The 24,010-nt window shown below is 50.8% G+C and overlaps 1 protein-coding gene across 15 annotated transcripts in view; it reads right to left on the bottom strand.

Annotated features, from left to right (window-relative positions):
- The window catches only part of PTPRE (protein tyrosine phosphatase receptor type E), a 182,721-nt gene that overhangs the window by 19,222 nt on the left and 139,489 nt on the right, over nucleotides 1-24,010 (bottom strand). For 7 of the 15 annotated variants that reach the window (XM_077945607.1, XM_077945608.1, XM_077945613.1 and 4 more), the window contains 9 exons: nucleotides 19,800-19,899; nucleotides 19,452-19,525; nucleotides 17,606-17,742; nucleotides 12,316-12,406; nucleotides 7,499-7,575; nucleotides 6,801-6,837; nucleotides 5,325-5,422; nucleotides 2,182-2,301; nucleotides 38-201 (listed from right to left, as the gene is read on the bottom strand). In XM_077945607.1, coding sequence (XP_077801733.1) covers nucleotides 38-201; nucleotides 2,182-2,301; nucleotides 5,325-5,422; nucleotides 6,801-6,837; nucleotides 7,499-7,575; nucleotides 12,316-12,406; nucleotides 17,606-17,742; nucleotides 19,452-19,525; nucleotides 19,800-19,899 — 898 coding nt within the window. Of the gene's footprint in view, nucleotides 1-37; nucleotides 202-2,181; nucleotides 2,302-5,324; nucleotides 5,423-6,800; nucleotides 6,838-7,498; nucleotides 7,576-12,315; nucleotides 12,407-17,605; nucleotides 17,743-19,451; nucleotides 19,526-19,605; nucleotides 19,900-24,010 lie in introns of those variants that run through there. The other 8 variants (XM_077945609.1, XM_077945610.1, XM_077945615.1 and 5 more) reach the window with 3 other exon arrangements.

Raw genomic sequence — 24,010 nt, 5'->3', positions numbered from 1 at the left:
GCCCTTGAGGGTCCCGCCCCGTGGCCCCCCAGCGTACCTACAGTGGACCACGATGGGTCCAGCGTGCACGGGGTTGAGCATCTTTACTTTCTTGAGGAACTTCAGCATCCCAATGGGGGTAAAAGGCACTCCGAAGTCGGGCCAGCTGGTGAAGTGCAGCTGTGAGACAAGCCTGGGAGCTTTGCAGCTGTCGGGGAGCTGCTGCGGGGGACATGGGGAGATGAGAGTGGGTACAACAATCCCCCCCCCACTTCCCCAGCATCTCATTCTGAGGATGCGGTGGGCTCCCCTGTGCTGGGGCTGCATGGGGGAGGGGCCATCTACAGGGGGCCTGCCCGAGCGAGACAGCCTGGCCCTCACCCCTGCCAACTCGGAACACGTGCTGGTTTTGGGGCCACAGGGCAGGGCCCGCAGCAACCGTCCATGCCCAGGTCAGGCAGGGCCCAAGCAGCCAGACTCATCCCCAAAGCTGGTCTGCGTGCTCACAGACCCCCGTGCAAGTGGGCGGTCATGGTCCATTTCGCCTGGACAGCCCCACCCCATGCCTGTGGTGCTAAGTAATCACCAACAGCACATCCTTCCTCGTGCAAAGCTGTCTTACATTTGGGAGGACAGACGATGCAGTCGGCCTGCTCTCTGGAGACTCCCAGACTTGCCCTCAGAGGCTGTCTCAGCTTTCGGACCCAGAGACCATGAGTTTAATTCTCTCGCCTAGATCACGGAAGGTGATACACAGTGTGTTTGGAAGTAGATACGTGTGCATGTGTGTGCACATATGCATGTGTATGTGTGCACATGTGTGCGTGTGTGTGGGGGTTTATGCATGTGCACACGTGTGAATGTGTACACATGTATGCATGTTTATGTGCACATGTGTGTGAATGTGCATGTATGTGTGCACTCGTGCATGTATGTGTGTGAGTGTATGTGTGTGCACATGTGTGAATGTGTGTGCACGTGTGCTTGTGTGAACATGAGTGGATGTATGTGTGTGAATTTGTGTGAATGTGCGTGTGTGTGGGTGTATGTGGGTGCACATGTGTGAATGTGTGCATATGTGCAGCTGTGTGCGTGTGAGTGCATGTGTGCACGTGTGTGCGTGTGAAAAATGTGTGTTGGTGAATGTACATGTGTGAATGTGTGTGCATGTGTGTACGTGTGCATGTGTGATGTGTGTGGGTGTGTGCATGTGTGATGTGTGCGTGTGTGGGTGGTGTATGTGTATGTACATATGTGATTGTGTGTGACTGTGTGCGTGTGTACAATTCTATGCGTGTGGGTGTATGTGTGTGCATGTGCATGCATATGTGTGGGAGTATGTGTGTACATGTGCATACCTGTGTGTGGGTATGTGTGCATGTGTGCATGTGCATGCCTGTGTATGTGTGTGCATGTGTGCATGTGTGCATGTGCGTGCCTGTGTGTGGGTGTGTATGCATGTGTACATATGTGTGCCTGTGTGTGGGAGTTTGTGTGTACATGTGTGCATGTGCATGCCTGTGTGCACATTTCTGGGAGAGATGTGAGCAGGGATAGAATGAGAATGATCAGCTCATCCTTTTCCTTTTTTGCTGTGGTTTCTTGCAATCTTAGACACTTATTTTGTGACCTAATTATGCCAATCACTCTATCTTTAAATCCTGACAAAATGGTCTTCTGTCTTTTCTCTATGGTTTTAAACTTTCTTCTACATCTTGATTTCATCTGCTTTGTATACAGATATTTTTACTGATCTCTCTCTTAAACCCTTTGGGGTGGTGGAACTAGCAGGACCCAAGTGTGGAAAATAACGAGGACATTTCAGACATAATTCAAAACGTGTTAGAAACGTGTTAGAAAAAACCCCGCCTCCAAGTTCCAGTGTGTGAAATGTCACTGTGCTACTGAGGGAGGACCCCAGACCCCTCCAATGACTGGTCTTCTTCCTGGAGAGGTCCAGAGGAGTCGCTGGGAATTAGGAGCCCCCAGCACTGCCTGAAGACCCTTGTGCACCGGCCTCTGGTGTCTTGGCCCACTTGCACATCTGCCCAGCACAGCCTGGCCACTGCACCCTCTGAGCCAGGGCCGCGACAGTGCCGGGGTGGGAGCAAAGCACTTCATAAATGCAGAAGGGTGTTAACTCTGGGCATCATGCTCTCTGAGAATGATCTTTCTGGAAGGTCAGCAACAAGAGATGCTTACTGGCTGTATGCAGAACTTCCGGATGGTGTAGTCGACCAAAACCACGCAGTCCTCCACGCACACCCGGATGTTTCCATAGGTCCAGCAGCCTTGGTCGGGCCAGTACTGATGGCACTTTTCCTGCACGGAACAATTTAATAGAAGCAAATAGATCTGTGGGTGCAATGCATCATGACATCCCTCCACCCAACCACAGAAGGCCTCACACACACCAGCTGGAGTCACACAGCTCCCACAGCTGAGAAACAGCAAGTTCACGTGTGTCTACCTCAGGAATGGGGAAACTGAGGCTGCATAACTGGTGAAAGGCAGCCTTGAGACTATGGCTAGGATGCCCCAAGGCTTTCTGATGTAGACACCAACAATGTCTCATTTCTTCATTCATTCACGAATCCCATACATTTTATTAACTGACCATCAACCAGTCATGCTGAACCTGTAACCTTCAGAGCTGGGTACCTAACTCCAAATGACCCTCAAGCACCAAGGATGGTGCTTCCCCAGGCATTTCCCACTGGATTCAGCAATTTGTGTTTTTCCTGCTCAGTTCACTAAGGACAAAGTTAATTTGCACCACTGCCAGTCTGCCGTTCAAGAGTGATGAACCTGTGATTGGCCTAATGATCTTCATATTTCTCTAGCAGGGACGAGGCTGCCGTGGAGTCTGCAGAAGAAGGTGCATTGCTACAGACAGGCCCATTTCTTTACCTTCCCAACCTCTGAAGCAAGAATGACTCAAAATACACGTTTCAGGAGCCCTTTCATTTTGCAGCACCGCCCGCAGCACCTGCCCGGTGGTGTCCTCCATCAGCGTGGACTTCACGAGGGTGCGTTCCTACAGACAGGCGCATTTCTTTACCCCAAACTCTGAAGCAAGAATGACCCAAAATACATGTTCCAGCAGCCCTTTCATTTTGCAGCACCGCGTGCAGCACCTGCCCGTTGGCGTCCTCCATCAGCGTGGACTTCACGAGTGAATGAGGACCCACCTCAAGGGGGAAAAGATCTACTTCATCTGCCAGATAAACATCTCTGGAATGGAACAAGCCTGCCAATCATCGGAGAGCACGTGCAGGGAGTGGCCCCTGAGCAGCACAGCTCATGGTCAAGACTCAGGATTAACAATCTTATGAAACAAACAGCATCTGGTATTTAGTAGAGAGCAGCATCGTGTTATGACGGCCACGGACAACTTCCCCCTCCCTACTCCTGGCTCCGGGCAGGGCTGCGGGTCACAGGGCATCTCTGATGCAGCCCAGGGGAACTGCAAATGCCTACAGGTCCCGGTTTGGGTAAGTCTTGGCCCTATGGGGAGCCCTGGGGACCCTCCTGAGCTTCTCATCTTGGAAGGCTCTCCGGTAGGAACTGAGAACGTGTCAGCCTCTCAAGGGCTCAGTGTTGGTGGCTGGTTTTATACCCCCTCCCTCTGCCTCCCTCCCACCCGATCATGAGATGCCAGGGCAGCTGTGTTTTGCAATGCAGAGCCCAGGATGTGGAAGCCAAGGAAACCACAACAGAAGTGTGAGCAATTAAGAAAAAGGGAACTCTATTGAGAAATGATTTCATCTGAATTGGTGAGAATCAGGATGCAGCAGCAGCCCAGCACTGAGTCACAGGAGTGGAAAAATCCAGTAGGAGGCTATGGAGGAAGATGGAGAGAAAATGCCAGTGACATTTTCAGCAGAATGACTGAAAGGGGGAGGCAGGGGCGTCCTTGAGCCCCACTGCTTCTGTGCTGGTCTCATGCTTGGAGCACCAGCCCCAGGAAGACTAGTCCTATGAGCCGCAGGTCACAGGGAGACTCCTGGAGAAGGGTCAGCCTCCTTTTCCCTCGCGTGGGTGTCCTCCTCCATGGCCGCTACAGTGCAGGCAGGGTGAAGAGCCCTGTGCTGGGAATCCCCTACTTCCCTCTGTCACTCTTCCCCATGACAAAGGATGACAGAGGCAAGATTTGCAAGGGCAAAGGGGTGGTCCTCCGCAGCCGTGTTTCAGCTCCCCTGAGAGCAGAATGAAAGCCCCCACCCTATTCCTGACCAGAAACGGTGGCTGGAGGCTGCTTCCTGTGTTTTGGGTGGCAATTAGTAAGCTGGCACTGTGGGGACCAGAGCACCTCCCAGCCTGCCCTTCCTGTGGGCGCCTGCCACCCATCTTCTGCCCCAGCTGAGTTCCCTACGGCCTGGCAGTCCCATCTAAAAATGGCAGCCCTTCCCCACAGTCCTCGCTACGATGCCTGGGAACTGCTGGGGCCAGGCCAGCGGATGACTGAGGAGCTCAGGACACAGCAGGCCCTGAGCGGGCTGGGCAGGACACATGGCTCCCGCTGAACTGAGCCTTCAAGCCAGAACACACCAGAAGCACAGCCTCCTAATTGTCGCCCCACCTGTGGCAAGTGTCCCTCCGGCTCCCAGTTCTTCTTTCATTCTGGAGAGTGAGCTCACTGCCTATGGCATGGCTCCTTGCCTGTCACTCAACACCCGCCCCCCCGCCACAGGCTTCCCACAGCCCCCACTTCTCAGGCCTGAATTTCAGCCCCCATTCCTTGCACCTGGGACAGAGCTGGCCCAGCACAGCAGATGCTAATGAGTACTTGTTACATTAGGAAACGAATCAGTTCAACTTTTCTTCTTTGTCAATGATTCAAATTCTTATAATGTACATGCATCCTTTTTTGAATTAGAAACAGCTAATTAAATATATTTGGATGACAAATCAACATTTCTTCAATATACCATGTTTTTCAAATGCATTTCTCTAGTCTGGATAATAAGCGTGAAATCATGTTCATTTCTAGTCTGAGGTCTGCCGCATGACATGCTCAACATCCTAAAATTCTAACTTCTAAGATTCATGTCTCCCACCAGGCAGGCAGAGCCTGGGGCTGGCCGGGGGCCACTCTCACTTGGGAAAAAAGGAAACTCTTGTGTCATCGTGTTATCACAGATTAGATAACAGTGAGATGCTGGGGAGACAGGGGATTTGTTTCGTGATGAAAATGCTGTCAGCCACTGCATGTGTTTGGGTGCTCTCTGCAGTGATAGTGGGAGGAAGGGAGGGAAGTAGGAAGGGGAAGTGGTAAGAGCATCCCCAGCCCGGCAGCAGCAGCTGAAAGGAAGTGATACCGGGGTCAGATGCCTGGAACTCACCTCTTTCCTTTCTTTCAAGTTCGTTAACATGACGATGGTCGCAGACTTTTGCTCCCAGACCATTCTCCAGAAGTCATTAACCGTTTCCTGTTTGGGGCCTGTGTGTAGAGGACAATTCCGAAGTCAAAAGGCATGAAGGGAAGTCGCTTTGGGGTCCCAGCCCCGGCACCCTGGCCATTGGCCCCTGGATAGCTGTTCACTCCCTTCTCAGGCTTGTTGGGGACACACACGTCATACCCTGAAGTGTTCCAGAACCGGTAGGGGCTGCCTGTCCTGCCACTCACCCACTCCAGCTAGGAACTCCTCAGTGGGCAAGATAATTGGGCCCAGGTTGAGTTATGACATTCACAGGTAAGAAGCAGGGTTCAGAGGAGGGCTGGGTCCACAGCCAAGTGTGGGAGAGCTGGTGAAAGCCTTGGGAGAGGCAGAGACTGGCCGGCCTCCCCCTGCATTCCCAATCCCCTCCTTTTTGTCAAAATCTTACTCTCAGCATGGTGCTGTTCAATACGATATGAGCTCAAGTCCCTCCGGAAGGGATCTGACCAACAGACAAAGTGTCACTAGGAGAAAGTCCTCTGCCCCTGTCCACTTTCTGTCTGAGCTGCGGCTATTTTGCAGCCCCGAGCTAAGTGCTTCATGCTGAGGGGGATGGGCCGGGAGATAAGGAAGCCCCTGGCCCTGCTGCTGTCCCACTCTGGCCTGGCTCCCTGTGGGTGTCTGCTGGCAAGAGAGAAACACATGCTTTCATCTGTTTCAGCCAGGATCGTCAGGTTTCCTGGGGTTTCCAGCTGGGCACATTCCTGATGTCCTCTGCATGTGCACATGCGTGTCCTTTTTTCTTAGAGATTCTGCATTTCTAACAACTTCCCAGGTGATTTTGACACACGGTGAATTTCAGAGCTCATTGCCCTAAAGACTCCTGGCCTAAGAGTAAGGAAGTCTGAGGAATCTGGTTTCAGCTCCACTGATACCTAACTGCATGTGCACCAGGTCCTGCAGATGACAACCTCTGGTGGAACGGAGTGATGCTGGATTCAGTACTCAACACACAAGGGAGAGCCAGCCCTGTGCAAGGTGAAGGGCATGTTTTCACGGCTGAAGTATCTTCTTGGTTATGGCCTTGATCTGAAAAGCTACTCACCCTACTACCCACCCCCAAACTTTGGGGCCATGTAGGGCTCAGCCAGCTGAGAGAAATTCAAGGTTACCTGATGCAAGTATTAACATGCTGGAATGGCAGCCGGGGCCACTGCATGCCCTGTGTTCACACCGTATAGGTGTGGGAATAAGTGTGTGTTTCTCTGACTGTATACACATATCCGTTGTGTGAATGGATTTCTAACGTGTCTGTTAGGTGTAAACACGTGCACAAAAATCCAGTGTAAGTCCTTGGTCTTGTTGGCCTACAGACAAGGAAATGAGAGCTATTCACATCATTTTACCAAAAATACGTTCAGAAATTAATAAAAAGCTTACCTTGAGCTGCTATGAATTTATTCTTCTCTTTGTAACCCTAGAAAAAATAACATCAGATTTATATTTTTTCAGAATTATCTTTGCTGAAAGGATTTGTTGTTGCTGTTAGAAAAGCAATACATATTCACCACGGAAAATTTGCAAAACACAGGAAAATGTTAAGAAGAAAAGAAAACTCACCAGCAATTCCAGAAATAACAAATCCTATTTCATACATCCCCTCTCTAGTCTGTTTTTCTGCAAAACCTTTCCCAGACTCACACACAAGTAGAGAGGTGCAGACATTCTGTCCTCTAATTGGGTGAACATGTACAATTTATTTTATGTTGCATTTTTAATGAGAATTTTATAATTTATATTAAATGATCTCTTAAAGATCAATACAAATGGAGTTCTAGTAATCCACTGCACATGGTTTTACCACAATCTGTTTAAGTGCCCATGCTTCCTGTTCTATTTGGTCAGGAATATACATAATGCTGCAATGAACATCCTCTGTGCTTATCGCTGTCTCTCGAAGTCAAATTCCCAGATGCTGATGCTAGCTTGTAAAGCATGGGCAGTTCTGTGCCCTTTGTGCTTGTGGCCAAACTGCCCAGAAAGGTTGTGACAATTTACACTCCTGGCACCAGACAAGAAAGTGCTCACTGGTCATGCCTCAGCTGGGCTAGGGGAATAGGAAACCTCTGCCCACTTACATCTATGTAGGAAGCATTGATGTAGTCTGAACAGGGAGTTCCATCCACTTGGCTCAGAATCACCCTAGAATGGTCATCTGGAAAAAACCCAAACAAAGCCAAGATATTAGGACCAGGAATCACAGTGCTGTCTCTTCATCTGCAGTGTCAGCTCCTGGGAAGGGAAAAAGTAGCTTCACGGCCACACCGGGGGTGGCAGAGATGCTCTTCCTCAACGTTCCCATGGAGACCACTGGTGTCCCGAGAGAGAATGCACCTGCTTTGGTGAACACGGACTGTCTCAGCTGTGGGATGCCGACAAGGGTAGGATTTCAGTCCCCAGGACGGAGGCCGCTGGGTCATTACATAGACAAGAACAGCAGAATGTGCTGGGCCCCTGCAGTGCAAGGGCTGTATTTCATGAACCGTGCACTGGGCCCCAGTATTGCCAAGTGTGGATGCACTTAAAAGAGCCCCAGGACAGAAGAACTGGGTCCACTCTCTAAGGCTTCCCAGGGAAATGAGCACCAGCCCCATGAGGACAAGTGGATGTGGGGGTCTAGGATCGGGGACTCTAACCCTCAGTCCCACCACCAGAGTCTGCCCCAGGGCTGGAAGGCGAGCGCACAGTGAGGAGTGCCTGGTAGATCCAGCCTGTTGCACAAGCGGTTTTCTGGGGTGGAAGGCTGACCGTGGAGTGCTGTGTGTGGGGTGTGTGTACACGTCTGGATGTTTGTGGTGTGACTGGTGTAGTGTGTGAGCCTGATGTGTGTGGTGTGTATACTGGTGCAAGCATGTGTGTTGTGCGTTTGTGGTATCTGTATGTAAGTGTGGCATGTGCTGTGTGTATTTTTGTGGTATGAGTGGTGTAGCGTGTGTATGATGTGTGTGTGGTGTATATTTTGGTATAAGTGTGTTGTATGTGGTGTGTAGTGTGTGGTATAGTGTGTGTGGTATGTGTGTAGTGAGTGTGGTGTGTGTGTATTGTGTGTGTGGTGTGCATGTGGGTGTGTATGTGTGGTGTGTGTGGTGTGTATGGTGTATGTGTGTAGTATGTGTGTAGTGTGTGCTGTGTGAATGTCTGCATGTGGGTTTGGTGTGTATGTGTAGTGTGTGTGTTGTGTATGTGTGTAGTGTGTGGTATGTGTGTGGTGTGTTTGTGTGGAGTGTGTATGTGTGGTGTGTGTGGTGTGTGTGTAGTGTGTGTGTACAGTGTATGTGTGTGTGTAGTGTGTGTGTATACACACGTCAGGGCTCCATCATGACTTTTGTGGGTCGCAGTCACTTCTGCCTTCCCACCTTCCTCCATAGAACTATCAAGAAGGTTATCTTAGGACTGGGTTGGTCGCTAGTGAAAAGATGCACTCCAGAATGGGTTTTGCATATTTTGTATGTGATCTGAAGAGAAATGAAGACGTTTTCATGGGCCTCTAAAAGTGCTGTAGGCCTGGCCCTGCTCTTTCTGTGACCTTTCCCAGGAACGTCCAGCTGGGCCAGGCTGGGACAAGGCCTGTTCTGAGGACGTTTATGCTGCACTGGCCACAGAGTCTGGCACGTGGTAGAAGCTTAGAGCCTCCTTCCTCAGTGTTGAGTAACTCTAGGTCCTCTCCCTGCTTTCTCTGCTTAGTCCTCGATCAGGGTGGGTTGTGTTTGTGGCGTTTGTGTGTATTTATGGCGTTTGTGATGCGGAGCCGGGTGGCCCCCAGGTCATTCCTTGTCTATCTCACCTTCACCTGGAAGGCTGCTGGGCGGGCCGCGGGCTAGTGGCCTGGGACCCCCGATGGCTAAGCCAGCTCCGTCTGGCTCCCTGCAGAGAAAGGGCAGGTACCGCTCTCAGAGACAGCCATAGCCCACACAGGGTGGCCAGGGAGTCAGACCCCAAACTTACAGTCCTGCAGACCTCACTGTGAGACCCTCCTGCTCAGGGAGTGGCAATGCCCAGGCAGAAATAGCTCTGCTGAACACATTACACTGGTTGAAAATAATTTGGAATGGTTTATGCTTTGAGAACAGCTATAGAAAAGCACAGGGTAAAATATAGCCTTCTGCTTAGATTTAGAATCTTGCAGTTTCTAAGAGCTTCCTGTCTTTTTATTCTAAAAAGTCACACTTCACATTCAAAACATTGGTTCCTAAAATTATCAGCTGTTGGCACTTTTCCAGAAAAGAGGCCTCGCTTGCCATCAGCCACAGTCTTTCTATAGGCAGAAGTCAAGCCTGCCTGACATGCAAAGCACCTTGACTTCTGACCCCAGAGCTCCCCAGGGCCACAGGCCTGCCCAGAGCCAAGGGCCACGTTAGGACTCTGTTGAAAGATTGGGAAAGACAGGGAAGGTGCCAGGGGCTGGGGAAGTTGGGTCCCTTCTCCCCTCTCCCCCAGGTGACTCTCAGTCCCACCCTAAGTGATACTAGGGGATGTCACCCTGGGGGCGGATGAGCAGCCCCGAGAGCTCTCTGCCCGATATCCCTTCAGCCTTAAGTCTTCCTGATAGCTAATGCCAGATGCCACCCCATTAATCCTTGACCAGGCCACAGCGTCTCCATGCCACTGTTCTGTAAACCCGTCTTTCCACCTGTGTGAAACACGGCAGAGTCCCCCAGCCCCAGGAGGCTGCCTGGGCCCTGGGGTTCCCATGGTGTGGTGCTCCTGCCAGGAGCAGGGGAAAGATCTTACGGGGGAAGCTAGAAAAACTCATTCTGAATCTGACTACGATTTCAGGCTTGGAGGAAACGCTAACTGACTCCCGTGGCACAACCTAGAGAACGCGGCTCAGAGAAGACTTGAGAATGTGGCTCAGAGAAGACTTGCAGTGGGTGGGCCGGGCCTCTCCCAGGTGGGGGACTCCTAGGTGAGGTCCCTGCTCTGCCCTGGGCCATCACACCTTGAGGAGGGGACTGGGTGTACGTAATGCCCACACTTGGCCATGATTCTGCTTCCATGGAGGTGCCAAATAGTCTTAATTAACAATATGATGTTACCTTTAAGGGATGAAGGTTTACTGATTGAGAAAAATGAGGAATTCAGGAATGTGCTTAGCACTGAGCGGTTTCTTAACTCGTATGGCTGGCAAATCAAGGCACAACTTAAAACCACTCAATTAAGGTAATAAATTAAGCATTGATACTAATTTCGAAATATCCCACATTTGACACAAATTATTCTAAAGATCTCAGACCTCCTCCTGCCACAGCCTTCCTTTCCTTTGAGCTGCTCAAGCCATGTAAGTTGCCTCCCCTCTTTCTGTGATATCTTCCACCTATTGGCAACAAATCCCCTCCAAAGCGTGCAGGATCTAGCCATGGTCTGAGCCACTGTCAAGGCCTCCTGACCCATCTTTCTGGTGTTGCCTTGGCCACCCCTACACATATGTGTTGACTGAAAGACTAGTTGACGGATTTCTCCCAGTTTTCATTGAATCATGGGTTCACAATAGGTTTTGTAAAAACCACATGTCAATCCTATGCATGTAAAATGAGACAGAGTTATTTCTAAAAAGTGCACAGTTTGGACAGACCACAGATCGGATAGACCATAGCTGCTCTGACATACAGAACAGGTGAAGTCAATTCTAGTCCGAAAAATGCAGCAGTGAGCAGCCTTCCGGGGCCCACATGGGCTGCCTTCCTCCATCCCACCGAGGCCCTGGCAGGGTGGGGTGACTCCCTCTGTGGACCAGGGGGAGGCCGCAGGTTCAGGATTTAGACCTGAACTTAGTGGAGCCCTTTGAGGATGCCATTTTGTTAGCCTCATGGGCAAAGCAGACAATGGGAGGGGCCCAGGTGGGGTGAAGGATCCCGAACTGCACCCCCCAACCCCCGCCGCTGGGCCAGCTTTTTTTTTTTTTTTTGAGATGGAGTTTTACTCTTGTTCCCCAGGCTGGAGTGCAATGGCGTGATCTTGGCTCATGGGAACCTCTGCCTCCTGGGTTCAAGAGATTCTCCTGCCTCAGCCTCCCAAGTAACTGGAATTGCAGGCGTCCACCACTATGCCTGGCTAATTTTTTGTATTTTTAGTAGAGATGGGGTTTTACCATCTTGGCCAGGCTGGTCTTGAACTCCTGACCTCAGGAGATCCACCTGCCTCGGCCTCCCAGAGTGCTAAGATTACAGGCATGAGCCACAGCACCTCGCCCAGGCCAGCTCTTACAAAGGCAGCTCAGAACCTACAGGGTTTGTCTTGGCACCAAGACAGGCTGTGAAAGCTGCCCCCAGGTCACCGAGACACGCCCCCGCACACATCCATCTGCTCCCTGGCCCTGCCACCTTCTGGCACCCATGCTTCCCAACCCATGCCCACTTGTACTGTTGGGGTTAAATCAGGTCGATTCAGAGCCTTCCTACAAAGCTGCGGCCCACCTACAAGTTTCATATTCTGTCATTTTTGTCCTTGGTCCAGGACCCCAGACAACTCTAGGGATTTGCAGTTTGCGGCCACAAGCACTGAGTCTGAGGGAAGGGAGTTGCCCAGGGCCACTCGCAGGCCTAGACTGGGTGCCAGGCCTGAGTTCCATAGGAGAGGCCCTGCCAGCTGGCACCCATGGCCACGAAACAGCACCTTACCTGCTGGGCCCCAAGCAGCCCAGGTCTCAACAGTAAGCACAGGCTTGGCAGCCAGACCCACCAGCAACCAAGGTGCCCAGGGCCTGTGCGGGGAGACTGCCACCTAGAGAGGAACATTCTGGAGTCCTAGGTGCAAACGCTGAGCAGTTAGACAGATTTGGGGCCTCAATCTTTGGCCTCTGAGCACAGGAATGGCCCGCAGTCATGGGGAGCTGCAAGGCAAAGCTGAGTTTAGTGCAAACACCATTGATCATGCAAAACATAAAATAAAATCTTACTGGGAAGGATGTTGGGATATCTGTTTTTTTCTCTGTTTTCTTCTTTATTTGCCAGTTCAAAAGTTCCTTGTATGTGTCCAGATGGCAATGACTGGAAGAAAATGTAGCATTAGTATGAAATGTGATGGTTTCAAGCACCATGCCCATGTCAGTTTCCCTACTGAACACAGGAATTGCGAAAACACGTGGAGCAAACTACCTGCTGTCCATAGTCCATCTCTGCCTCAGACCTTGTACCAGGCACGGGGCAGAGAATGAAGGAGACACAGACCCTGGCTTTCCCCAGGGTGCTCTCTCTTGTGGGGTAAACAGCGGTGTGGTCAAAGTGACGGTCTCATCAGCCAGACCCTACACTGCATGAAGGTGGAGACTTGCCTTTGCGTTTCCATGGTATCTCAGGGCCCACAGGCCCGGGCCTAGAGCAGGCGCCTGTGATTTGGTAAGAACTGACTGCGACAGAGCTGTGAACTGGGAGATGGGGGAGCGAGGACAGGCACGCAGAGGATTTACAGTGGGATGCTGTGACTTTGGGGCTGAAGGATGAATAGAGTGGTTCTGGGAGGTGAGGGGTGGGAAACGGCCTTAGATACAGTCCTGATCTTGCTTAAGACTCCAGGCGTGCTCTGTGGACCAGAGCATGGGCATGGGCACGCCTGGGAGGGTGCTTTTTAGAAATGCAGACTCTCTGGCCGCACCCCAGACCCACAGAATCAGCAGGAATATTACCATGATCCCCAGGGCTTCAGTGCACACGTCTTTGGGAAGCACTACCCTAACTAACTCCTTTGTCCCAGTCAGGGAAGTCAGGTGTGAAAGGAATGCCGCCGGGCCCCTATCCCCTCTGAGCAACATAGCTGAGTGTGAACTCTAGTGGCCTGAATTCTAGTTCTTTCTGCCGCCTGGAGCCGCCACCTCTGATTCCTGGTCACCTCCAGCTGTCTTGCATCTGCTTGCTGCTCAGGTGAGCTCCCCACAATGCATAGTGTGAAGATCCTCTTGAAGCCCTGAGTCCTGTCCTTTGACATTACACCCAACCAGTGGCTGGACCCGGGGCCACTGGGATTCCAGTAACATGTATCAATATGCATCGAGCGCCTCAGTGTGCCAGGTACGGTGGAAGGAGCCGGGTCATCTGCCCCAGCCTTCGCAACTCACCTACTATTAGGTGATACTAGGATGGTCCCCGTTTTATGGGTGAGGAAACTGAAAGCCAAAGCGAGGTGTTGTAGATTTGCCCAGGGTCACCCAGCGAGCAAGGGGCAGGAGCCTGGAGCAGCGCCCAGACCACCAGGAGGATGCCCACTTCTTCAAATGTGGGAGAATGTGAGGGGTCCGCTGCAACCACCCAGGAGAGCGGAGCAGGCCTCACTGTGTAGCTTTGGATCTAAGTCATGCAGGCCTGGGCTTGCTCACAACGCGGGGCAGGGCCTGACCTGCCGCCCACAGGTGTCCCGAGCCTTCCTCTCCCGAGGGCAGGAAGCTTCTCCAATTGCAGACTCAGATCTGACCAGCCGGTGCCCATGGTGGGGCACCATAGGCCACCCTCTTGCCTCTGCTTTGGAGCCACCAAACCCCATGGCCACAGGATGAGGCCCTTCCAAAAAGCAGAGGCAAGAGGGTGGCTTATGTGGAGGGACCTGCCTGGCGGCACTGTGGCAAGGGTGATGGGTGGTTCTCGGCCTCATCCCCAGCCACAGCACCTACGCCGCCTGGGTAGTTCCTGATTCTTCATCAGAGCCATCTTCATACTGACCTTCTCGACCTAATCTAAGCCTGACATCTGTGGTAAAATTCTAAAGCCTTCTCTTTTTCTACGCGCGAAAGCTTTTTTTGGCCCCAGCACTGAAAATACACAGGAGGCGTGATACCGGATGGTGTGTACATGATACTGTGCATTTGTCAAATCCCACAGCACGCACAACACACAAACCCTGACGTGTGGACTTCTGCTAGTAACAACAGTGCAGTGTTGGTTCATCAGTTGCAGCAGTTGAAGCACACGAACGCAGGAAGCTAATCATAGGAGAAACTGCTCGCAGGGGAGGAAGGGGCATATGGGAACTCTGTACTTTCTGTGCAATTACTCTGTACAGCTAAAACTGCTCTAAAATAAAGTCTGTGAAAAGATAAATTAGGCCAGGTGTGGTGGCTCACACCTGTAATCCCAGCACTCTGGAAGTCGAGGAGGGCAGATCACCTGACGTCAGGAGTTCAAGACCAGCCTGGCCAACATGGTGAAACCCCGTCTCTACTAAAAATACAAAAATTAGCTGGGCGTGGTGGTGGGCACCTGTAGTCTCAGCTACTTGGGAGGCTGAGGCAGGAAAATTGCTTGAACCTGGGAGGCAGAGATTGCCGTGAGCCGATCTCTGTACGGACCCCAATACCAAATCCTTTTCATCCCCACCAAGTTTGCCCGCACTTTGAATTGGTAATGCACACATGTCAAAACTCAACTGGATCGGCCACTTTGAGACTCCTGTGTCTCCCTTTAGTGTCTCCCTTTCATGACTTTGGGGAGAGGAGTTCAGATCAGAGGGCAAGAGAAAACAAAGATGGGGTTGGGAGCATGTCCCTCTTAGGATCCGAGGGAGAGCTGGCCATGGCAGGCTCCAGTGCTCTCAGAGGACGGGTGCTGCATGAACATGGTCTCAGGACATGGCCAGCCCTTCACTGGACAGATGAGGAAAAAGCACAGCCTGGACAACACAGTGGGACTCCATCCCTACAAAAAATAAGTAAAAAGCCAGTGGGCATGGTGGCACATGCCTATAGTCCCAGCTACTTGGGAGGCTGAGGTGGGAAGATCACTTGAGCTGGGAGGTTGAGGCTGCAGTGAGCTGTGATCAGGCCCCTGCACTCCAGCCTGGGAGACACAGTGAGACCCCATCTCAAACAAACAAACGAAACAGTGACAAAAAAGCAGCTCCCCCAGGGTTCCCCAGACACAGGATCAGGCTCCGTGATCCTGACTCCGGGTCCAGTGTTCTTCCCCTCCACCGCATCTCTACCCTGCCTGTCACTGAGCAGAGGGACTCCAATGTTCAGCCAAGGGCCACACCGTGGCAGAAGAGCATGAGGGACTTCCTCTGGGTGCAAAATTTAATGGGGTGCCCCCAAAATTCCAAAACCAGGGGAAATTATATTCAAATGCAATATTTTTAAAAGTCCAAATCAAGGCACAATATCTATGATGAACAAAATATGAAAGTTTTAACTAATGGCAGGGTGAGTAGCTGTGTGGTGACAAGCCATATGTATCAGGGCCCAGGGCAACAGGGAAAAACCGTCAGCCCAAGCCTATCTTCCTTTATGGTCATGCTATTTTCTTCACCAGGGGCTGCCTGCATCCATTTTGACATTTTATTTGCTACCTTTCCTGTGTTACCTTTCCTGATACTTTTGATATTTTAAGTGTTGTGTTAAAATATCATTTATCCCACTACTGAGCTTTTGGTGCTGCCTTAAATTTTGTGCCTGGGGTGAATGTCTCACCTACCCCACCCTATTCCCGGACTCCCTCCCTGGGAGTGGCCCCCACTTTTGAGCTGGTTCTGACTCAGACACCCCCATCAGCAAGCCCAGCCCCTGCCACTTGGGGAAACAAAAGTGCAAGGGGAAACAGGATAAGAAGGGTGGGGAAGGGGATCTGCTAGCTGAAAACTTGGATCGTTATTTTGAAAATGAGAAGGTCTGTTGTCAGGCTGAGAGATTGCAACACAATAGTGCTTGAAGCTGTCTTTCAATATGACCTCATTTCTCCAAAAAAGGGGACACATTTGGAAACAATAAAAAGGAAGCGAGATAAAGGCAGAGGAGTCTTGTGCTAAAAAAACAAGCAATGTACAGTTTACATGTGCCACCACCTTCCCGTGCCTTCACACGTTGCTTCTGGGTTAAGTCCCATGTCTGCAGCAGAGTTCATGCCATCTTCAGATATAACAACTGCACAACACTTGTTTACAATATCCATCGTCTCAGCCTCCCATTCCAACTTCAAGGTAAATAAGACAGGCCCATCTCCATTGCCCCTTCCTAGGTGGTGGAAGACAACTTCAAGGAGATTAACTGATGTGCCAGGGCCAGCATGCAACAGGCATAGCCAGGACCAGTCAGCAATTCTGCTGAAAACCTATCCTCTTTACGATCAACACTCAGCACAGCCACATGCAAGAAGGTGAAGATGCATAAAATTCAAAACATAACCAAGGATAAATACTGAATAGCAAATCCAAGACAACACATCCTCATATCTGTTTGTCTACTTCTCTATCTGCCCATTCATCCATGAACCATCCATCCGTCTGCCCTCCCACTCATCCATCCATCATCCATTCATCCATCCATCTGCCCTCCCACTCATTCATCCATCCATTCATGCATCCATCCATTCATGCATCCATCCATTCATGCATCCATCCATCCATCCATCCATCTACCCTTCCATTCATCCATCCATCCATCCACCCTCCCACTCATCCATCCATCCATCCATGCATCCATCTATTCATCCATCTGCCCTCCCACTCATCCATCCATCATCCATCCATCCATCCATCCATCATCCATCCATCCATCTGCCCTCCCACTCATCCATCCATCCATCCATCCATCCATCTGCCCTCCCACTCATCCATCCATCCATCCATCTGCCCTCCCACTCATCCATCCATCCATCCATCCATCCGCCCTCCCACTCATCCATCCATCCATCCATCTGCCCTCCCACTCATCCATCCGCCCTCCCACTCATCCATCCATCCATCCACCCACCCACCCATGTTGATACACAAGCAGATATAGCTTGTGTTCCCTCAAGGCAGCTCACAGCTGCTTCCTTAATGCTGAGGTGGTGGTTCAGAAGAGGAACATCGCCTACTCCGATTAGATGCTCCAGCTCTTAGAAGCCATGAAAGGATGGTTTGGGGCTCTGTTGCTTTCACCATGATATTGTCATATTGTGCTGTGCTCAGGCCCTAGCCTTCTACATTATCGAGATAACAGTGTTTCTGTCACAGTTGATTTTAAAACTTGACACTCAGAGTGTGGGAGGTGGAAAGAGGCTTCACAAACCTCTAACTCAACTGTCTCATCTTATAAATGAGGAAATATGCATTGGCGAAGGGCATTGCGCCACAAACCAGGTTTCCTCCCACGCCCATTCATGGGACAGTGTCGTAACCAATGCAAGGGTTCTGAGTCTTTGGGATAATTCTTCCTGAACTCTAACACTGGATTTCATAGTTCTTGACCACAGGGCACCCAGCAGGGGGCCCCTCCCCACACTCACGTTGAACTCCTCCCGAAACTGCTTGCAGTCGTCGGCGGATCTGATACGGATCTCCTCCTCCAGGTGCTCCACAGGGATGGGAAAGTACTTCTTGGGCCCTGAGGGCGACCTGCTGAGCAGCATCACCCTTTGCTGCTCTGTGGGATCAAAAGAAACATAGGGGCCATTGAGCCACATTCCTAGACAGGTGACTGAGTAACCAAGCTGACCAACGACATTCCTGAAGAAATGACCAGGCTGGAGCTGGAACGGTTCTCTCAAATCACATAGCTGGGCTAAGCTGGGTCCCGAGCAGCTTATTCCAAACACTCGACTCCTATGAGGCATCCACATCATTTACAAGTGACAGGCGTCCCTCTGCCCAGTGTCACCTGCTCTCCCTCATAGGAGACACCCTGTCCCCCTCCCTAGGCCACTCATCCACCCACCCTTCTGCCTCTCCTTCCCTCCAGCCCCTGTTCCTTCTAAAAAAGGATTCAAGATTGCCTCACTCTCCAGCTCAGCTTTCCAGGTTTGGAAATAAGAAAGAGTAATTATGGCTTCTGGGAGCAAACTCAGAACAGTCTCTCTCAGCCTTTTCTTCTTCATAACAAATATTCCTGGTTCCTCAAACCCCATAAGCTCCAAGGGAAAACCACCCTTGTCTGGGGAGGGTGACAAGGGGCATCGAGAAGGAGAAGTACACATTATAAGGGAGTTCTTGGACACATTCCTTCCCCAGGTCCAGAATGAGAGGCAAGAACAGTCATGGGCATGTGTTTCTCTTCCTGGAGGATGAGCTGATATTGACAACCCAGCATGATATCATGGGTCAGCACGATAACCCAGCTGTCACACTTGCAAAAGGGCCTGTCCCTACCTGCAGAGCCATTCTGAAGCCCAGTCAAAAACTTCACCCAAAGCTCATTCCTCTAAGTGACAGACAGGATCAGAATGAATGACGCTGAGCTGCCTTGCTACTCACCAGCCGCACCCTCTTCCCTCCCGTTCCTGCCGTTGAAACGTGCAGGGCAGGGAACCGGGGGCTGGAACAAGGGCAGGAAGACAGCACCTGGGGCCACATTATCATCTAACCAGGGGCTCGGGTCCCACGAGCACCAGGAGGCTCCATTTCAGCTGGTCCTTGTTAGTGATATTCTTTTAATTATCTAAGGTCCGTTTGAAGAGTCTATTTTAGTCTGACAGCACGTGTGTTCCCCCAAACCATAGAACTGATTACAGTTAGGTAGGAAGCTGACTCCAGGAAGTTGTAGTCACTGGGGTGTGAAGTAATATTTTTGTGGCCTCTGCCTTACACACGTTTCTCGGTCATCTCATCTCGATGTATGGAGAGAAAAACAATGTTCCGTTGTAAGTAGCAACAACAAGTGAGAAACTATACTTCTGACCGAGAAGTTGGAAATGCTCCCAGCTGACTCTGATGCTCTGTAAACATGAAGCACTTTAGTAGAGCAAGTCCCTTTTTCCAGCTTGATCCTAAAGCAGTACAAACCCAGTTGAATAGTTTATGAGCCAGACAGTCTTATCTGAGAACCATTGTAAGGCCTCACTGAAAAGTGTTACATGTCAATACCCTGTGAAAATGACAGGATATGAACAGTCTCTCTAAAAAAAGCCACAAACAAAAATGTCTCAAACGTCCGTGTCACGCCAGAGAGAAAATGATCCTCAAAGTTTTGAAATAGTGAAATTCTAAACGACAGCATCATACCAGGTAAAGTGAGATGAAAGTGGCAAGGCACACCTCAAAATTTACTTTGAATGTTAAAGAGAGAAAGCACGTCAGTGTCTGTTAAAAAAGAACACATTTTTCCCCCAAGCCCCAGCCAGATAGGAGCTTCTGTACCTTGCTCCTCCAAGATTCCGTTGGGCATCTTCTTGTCGCTGGCGCTGACCACTGCTTTCCTCTGCTTCCTGAACCTTAGAGACACAGGACTTGTTAGGTTTCCACACTTCCAGGTTCCCTAAGAGCCAACAGCGCTCGGCACAGTGATACCCACCAGGTGAGCCGGGAAAAGCTACTCCTGTTGCTCATGGCTGAGCCGTGCTAAGGCCTGGCCTCTGTGTGTCTCCCAGGCCCAGCCACCCAGCCTCCCAGCTGCCCTCTGCTGCACGGCCCACGCCCGCAGCATCAGAAGGCTCATTTCCTCCTCTGAGCTGGTTGGGGCAAGTCAGTGCGCCAGGACACTCCTACCTGAAGAAGTAGGCGGCGAGAAGGAGCACGAGGAGGAGCAGCAGCAGCGGCAGTAGCAGCCAGGCCAGCAGTGGCTGGGAGGCACCTGGGTCCGGAGGGCCTGCAGGAGAAGCAGAAAGACCCTAACCCCTGACCTCACTTCACAGTTTGCACAAGAGTCCCCCTCCATGAGCTCTTCTTCCTGGACACCAGAACCCCACACTATAGTTTGCAAAGTGGACCCATCATCCTGAAAAGGCCCCACGAGATAACAGAGAAGTAGCTTTGGTTGTTGCTGTTGATTCAGAGAAAGAGTCCAGGTCTGAGGAGTGGGTGAGGTGACTTGTCCAAGATCCCTGGGGCAGGCATGACAGGGGTGAGCTCCGCAGACCCCCACACGGCCTGGCTGCCTGGCTGCCTGGCTCTCCTGCTAAGAAGCTGGAGAAGGGTGAAGGGGCCGGTGTCCACTGCAGGGCCCTAAGACAGTGCGGGAGGCTGAATTGGCATGGCTCAGCTCTCAGGGCCCCCTGGGCTGGGCAGGAGCTCTGGCATAGGGAGGCAGCCAGCCCCTGGGGCTGGGTAGAGGCCTGTGGCCCCAGCGCACTGTGACCCCACCTTCCAGAGCCTCCAGGTCCCAATTCCACGTGTCAGAGGCCGAGTGCCCAGCCACCACCTGCCTCTTATTCTGTCCTTTGTACCTTTGTCCTTTGACAGGTTGACCTTCCTCACCTGGAAAGAGACCGCAGCTCCAGGCCCAGCTCAGCGGTTTTGTTGCTGCTCAGGACCTGCCCCTGGCTCACCAGCCCAAATTCCAAGGGGCCCTGGTGGCCTCGCTGCCATCTTTGGACCCCACCCACTCTCCCAACGTCGGACTTTGTTCCTGCTCCTCCCCAGCCGGCCACACAGCCCCCTCCTCACCAAAATGTTCCCACTCCTCAAGGACAATCTCAAAGGCCCCCACCTCCAAGAAGCCCACTGGACTCCTCTCTTGCGGACCTAGAGAGGCCCTGGATGCCTCAAAGCGCAAACCTTACTCTGCCCTGAGTGAACAGGCCCTCAGCATGACTGCCGTGGCGCCCAGGTTTCTGGGGAAGCCCCTGGAAGGCAACGATTGGGGTAGTAGCTGCCTCTGTTCAGGAGGCCAGAGATCAGGATCAGAAACCCAACCCAAGGGGCAGGTGAGAACATCCCCGGGTGGCGCGGGGAGGCCAGTGGGGGCGGGAGTGGGGACTCCCCGTGTCCTGCCTGCAGGGACGGCTACTGCTGAGTTCCAGCCCACTGGGGCCAAGCACAAGGGGTGCCCACAGTGCCTAGTTCTTCCCACTTTCCTAAAGAAGAAATTCATATTTTTATGTAAACATTTTCTGATTTTTAAATATTGGTAAGAAATTCAATTGAAATACAATTTTTTAAAATGGTGTGAACCAGGAAGAAAACAAACATGTCCTCTGGGCACCAACATGGTCCAGACAGGAGGCCGGGAGGCATCTGAGAAGGAAATTCCAGTCATAGTCTATTTTCATTTCATGTTGTCGTGGCTCCGACGGGGTGGGACAGAGGTCAAGGTGACCAGTCCCCAGGGTGGTCATCCTGAAGCAGCCTTCTTCCTGAATGACCGTCCAGCTATTGCCCAAAGCAAAGTGTGTGTGTATGTTCACACTGATTTTATACGTATGTACACTTGCAACTTTGTGTGTGTGTGTGTGTGTGTGTGTGCATGTTTGCTTACACAGAATCTGATCCTGAAAGTTGAAAACCTTAGGCTTGAATGTGACTCTGGAGCAGACAAAGAGAATGGCAACCTTGGCTACAGTGTGACCACCCAGCACCCTCTGCTCAGGAAGCTCATCCTGAGCTCCAGCCCAGAGCTGGGGTCTTCCAGGGACCACCTCAGTTCTGCCCCAGGGCACAGCTGCTCTCACTGCGGCCCCCATCTTATCTCCGTCCCTCTTCTCCTCTCCCACCTTCATGCCAAGCCCTCCTTCCCCCAGGGCCCCTAGAGGCGGAGCAAGTCCATGCTGGAAAGATGTGGCTCACTCAAGGACAGGTGCACAGACAATGGTTTAAGGTCCCAGCTCACTCTGGCCTAAAATTTTCAATGTTCAGGAACCTGTTCTCTTTGCCAGAGTTAAACATAATTAAGATTTCAAAGCGTATCTTTCCTGACATTTTCTTCTATAAATTTACGTTCATAAATATGCAGGTTTGGGAAATAAATAGACCATACTACTCTTCTCGTTTCATCCAAAGCTTCACGGATTGTAAAAAGTATCGTTATTTTAAGTACCACTAAGAAAGAAAAAAAATGATACTGATTATAATTGTGAAGTGCTACCAATTTTAAGACACGTCCCCATATAGCCACATTAAATATGAAAGAAACAGATGAAATGCACCGCGGGGCAGTTCTCCAGCTTGCCTTTCTGGTACGGCTGTCTGTCTTGGAGAGTTTCCACGTCAGCCCAGATAAGCTTCCTCATTCTGTTTAATAGCTGCTTGGATTCCACTTTTTGGATAGACCAAAATAGGATGGACATTTAAGTTGTTTCCAACTTTTCTGCTATTACCTACAGTTCTGCAACACACACACACACACATATATATATCTTTGTGTCTCGAAAGTGTTTCTGTAGGATAGCTTCTGTGTTAGCCTCTACGCCTGTTACATTTTAACACAATTGCCAAGTTGGCAGCCCCAAGTTTCCAACTTCTACACTCATCCATAGCAGGGGTCTCCAAACCCCCCAGGACACGGATGGGTACCAGTCTGTGGCCTGTTAGGAACTGGGCCACACAGCAAGAGGTGAGCAGCAGGTGACCAAGCATTACCGCCTGAGCGCTGCCGCCTGTCAGATCAGTGGTGGCACCGGATTCTCACAGGAGCCCGAGCCCTATAGTGAATGACAGGGATCTAGGTTGCTTGTTCCTTAAGAGAACCTGATGCCTGGTGATCTGTCACTGTCTCCCATCACCCCCAGAGGGGCCGTCTAGTTGCAGGAACACAAGTTCAGGGCTCCCACTGATTCTACATGATGGTGAGTTGTATAATTATTTCATTGTATGTTACAATGTAATCATAATAGAAATAAAGTACACAATAAATATAATGCACTCGAATCATCCCCAAACCATGCCCTCCTCACTCCCACCCCCCACCAACTCCACAGAAAAACTGTCTTCCATTAAACTGGTCCCTGGTGTCACAAAGGTTGCGGAATGCTGCCCATAGTGGGCAATGGAGCAATTTCTCTTCTCTGGGATATTGCCGACCCTTTTCATTTCGGTCTATCTGATAGGTAAAATGATAATGTTATTTTAACTTGCATTTCTCTAATTTCTAGAGAGTTGAGCATCTTTTCATGATTAGTGAAACATAATTAGATATTTGTATTCTGCCTGGTCATATTCTTTACTCATGTTTCCATTGTGTTCTTCTACATATTATTTTATTATATAATTTGTAAACATTTACCTTCAATTCCTTCTGTAAAAGAATGTGTCTGGATGAGTACTAAATATAATTTGTTCAATGAACAAATGAAACAGCTTCCTGTTATTTTGGCACACTGTGGCAACGTGTTATCATCTGAAATGGTCCTTCATACTTCTTCCGGGGGTCAGATGAAGATTTAAAGGGCACTTCACGGGGTCAGGTTCCCTTCTACAATTCTAGGTCAAAGGAGCCCATCTGCGCCTTATAACCCGAGGCCCGTTTCCCTCTTGCTTGTGGACCAGCAGCCTTGCTCAGCACGCTGAGGCCCTGGCAGAGGCTGGACCAAGGTGTGAGTTTCACATTTAGTTCTGCTCTGGGTGCTGAGGTCACATGACAGTGTCCTTCTCCTGAAAGTAACACCCCATGTCTGTGGCAATATGGGAGCCAATAATTTTGTTTTCAAATAAACTGAAAAGCCTCAGATGTGGAGTGGACGTCATCCTGCTGGTGCCCACGGAGCCACCTGAGGGACTGTCTGCAGAGCCCGGGCAGATTCTTCCCCACTGTTGCGCAAACGGATGTTCTGCCATTGTGACTCCTGGATGTGAGGGGACATCCAGGCAGTTTGTCAGATATTTCTAAGTGGCCAGTTGATTTGCATTGGGAAGAAAAGTCGGGATTGTGGGTTGAAATAACTCATTGAATCATCAGTGACCTGCCCCTGAAGGACTGGCTTGCAAAGAGGCAAGTTTATATTTGCTGGCAGCTTCTGGTCTCTCGTTTTTGGGGTTTTAGATGT

This window comes from Macaca mulatta, chromosome 9, assembly GCF_049350105.2.
Source record: "Macaca mulatta isolate MMU2019108-1 chromosome 9, T2T-MMU8v2.0, whole genome shotgun sequence".
NCBI classification, from domain to species: domain Eukaryota; kingdom Metazoa; phylum Chordata; class Mammalia; order Primates; family Cercopithecidae; genus Macaca; species Macaca mulatta.
This window is presented reverse-complemented; position numbering and strand designations above follow the sequence as displayed.